This window comes from Penaeus chinensis, chromosome 16, assembly GCF_019202785.1.
Source record: "Penaeus chinensis breed Huanghai No. 1 chromosome 16, ASM1920278v2, whole genome shotgun sequence".
NCBI classification, from domain to species: domain Eukaryota; kingdom Metazoa; phylum Arthropoda; class Malacostraca; order Decapoda; family Penaeidae; genus Penaeus; species Penaeus chinensis.
In genome coordinates, this window is record NC_061834.1 from 18264394 (window position 1) to 18265629 (window position 1236).

Consider the following 1236-nt stretch of genomic DNA (forward strand, 5'->3'; position numbering starts at 1 on the left):
CCACCAGAAGTAGGCGGCGTCCACTTTTTTGTACCGTGATCGCAATGTTTGTCTAAAACAGCGATGATCTTTTTTATACGATCTGGGCAATTTATTCTTTCAGAAGTCAGACACATTTTTTTGTTTTCTATAACTTCAGAAACTTCTTGGTAATGTTAGCATTCTGGTTCTATTGATTTTATTGCTATTGGCGACTGTTTTAATAAATTTTTGTTCCCCCTAGGATATTCATTTCCAGGAGTCTTAGGATTCAAGTTGAGCGGCATATTTGCTTCAAGTTATGAATTGAAGGTCTCAAAGATATTAGTGTTGTAGATGCTTTTATTTGCCAGTGTTTGAACATTTGTCTGGCATTGGCTGGTTAGGAAGTTCATACACAATTAAAAGCATGATAACATTGAACTTTTTCTCATAAAATAAGCATTTCCAGAAACATACTTTCATTTTTTCACACAGAATGCAGTACTCCCTTTATTACCAGCTGTTTGTGTCTTCCCTCAGGTAGCATCAAGAAGTCGCGAGACCGCACTAGGGAGAACTCGCTGAACCTGATGACGGCCAGTGGGAAGGACTCCATCTCCACGTGCATTACGAACGGGAACTTGGAGACGCCCCCCACCCCCCTCTCGCTACTCAACAGCACCGACGCCGCGGAGGACTACTCCATGTATGTCATGCCGAACCCGATCCTCATCTCCAGCGGGCTGCAGGCCAATTACAACGGACTCCCGCTGTCGACTTCGGACCTGAAGCACATGAACAGGTGTAGCACATCTCTGCAAGGCTCGCGGAAATTGATTTCGGAGTCGACCCTTTCATCTGACGACAAGATTGTCCTCAGCTACGGCTCCAAGGCGAAGCTTACGAAATGCGAGAACATTCCTTTGCGCTATCCCTGTAGGAGGTCGGTTTCCTTCTCAGTGTCCCCGACCGGGTCTCCCACGATTACCAGATCTCCCTCAGAAAAACTCAGTGGCTACGAGCATCCGTGGAGGACCAGCCGGTCGAGATCCCTCTATGGCTTTAGAGAACACAGAAAATTGAGGAAACAAAGGGATTTGACTATCTGTGAGCGTATGGGACAGACGGACATTTAACGCTCTCTCCCGTGTCTAGTCACTTCGATCATCTTTAAAACTTCGCCAAAGACCTCAATCTCACTAATAAGGCGGGATCACTGCGCTATTAATTCACGTAAACTTCTCGACGGTTCGTTTCATGTTCTTTTAAAAGTTA

The 1236-nt window shown here is 45.4% G+C and overlaps 1 protein-coding gene across 1 annotated transcript in view; it reads left to right on the plus strand.

Moving 5' to 3' along the window:
* Positions 1 to 1236, plus strand: part of LOC125033167 — a 10249-nt gene extending 9013 nt beyond the window's left edge. The window contains exons 3-4 of the mRNA XM_047624511.1: positions 1 to 9; positions 502 to 1236. The exon at positions 1 to 9 is cut by the window's left edge and continues 174 nt beyond it. Of these exons, the coding sequence (XP_047480467.1) occupies positions 1 to 9; positions 502 to 1097 (605 nt within the window). The 3' untranslated portion in view covers positions 1098 to 1236. The remainder of the gene's footprint in view (positions 10 to 501) is intronic.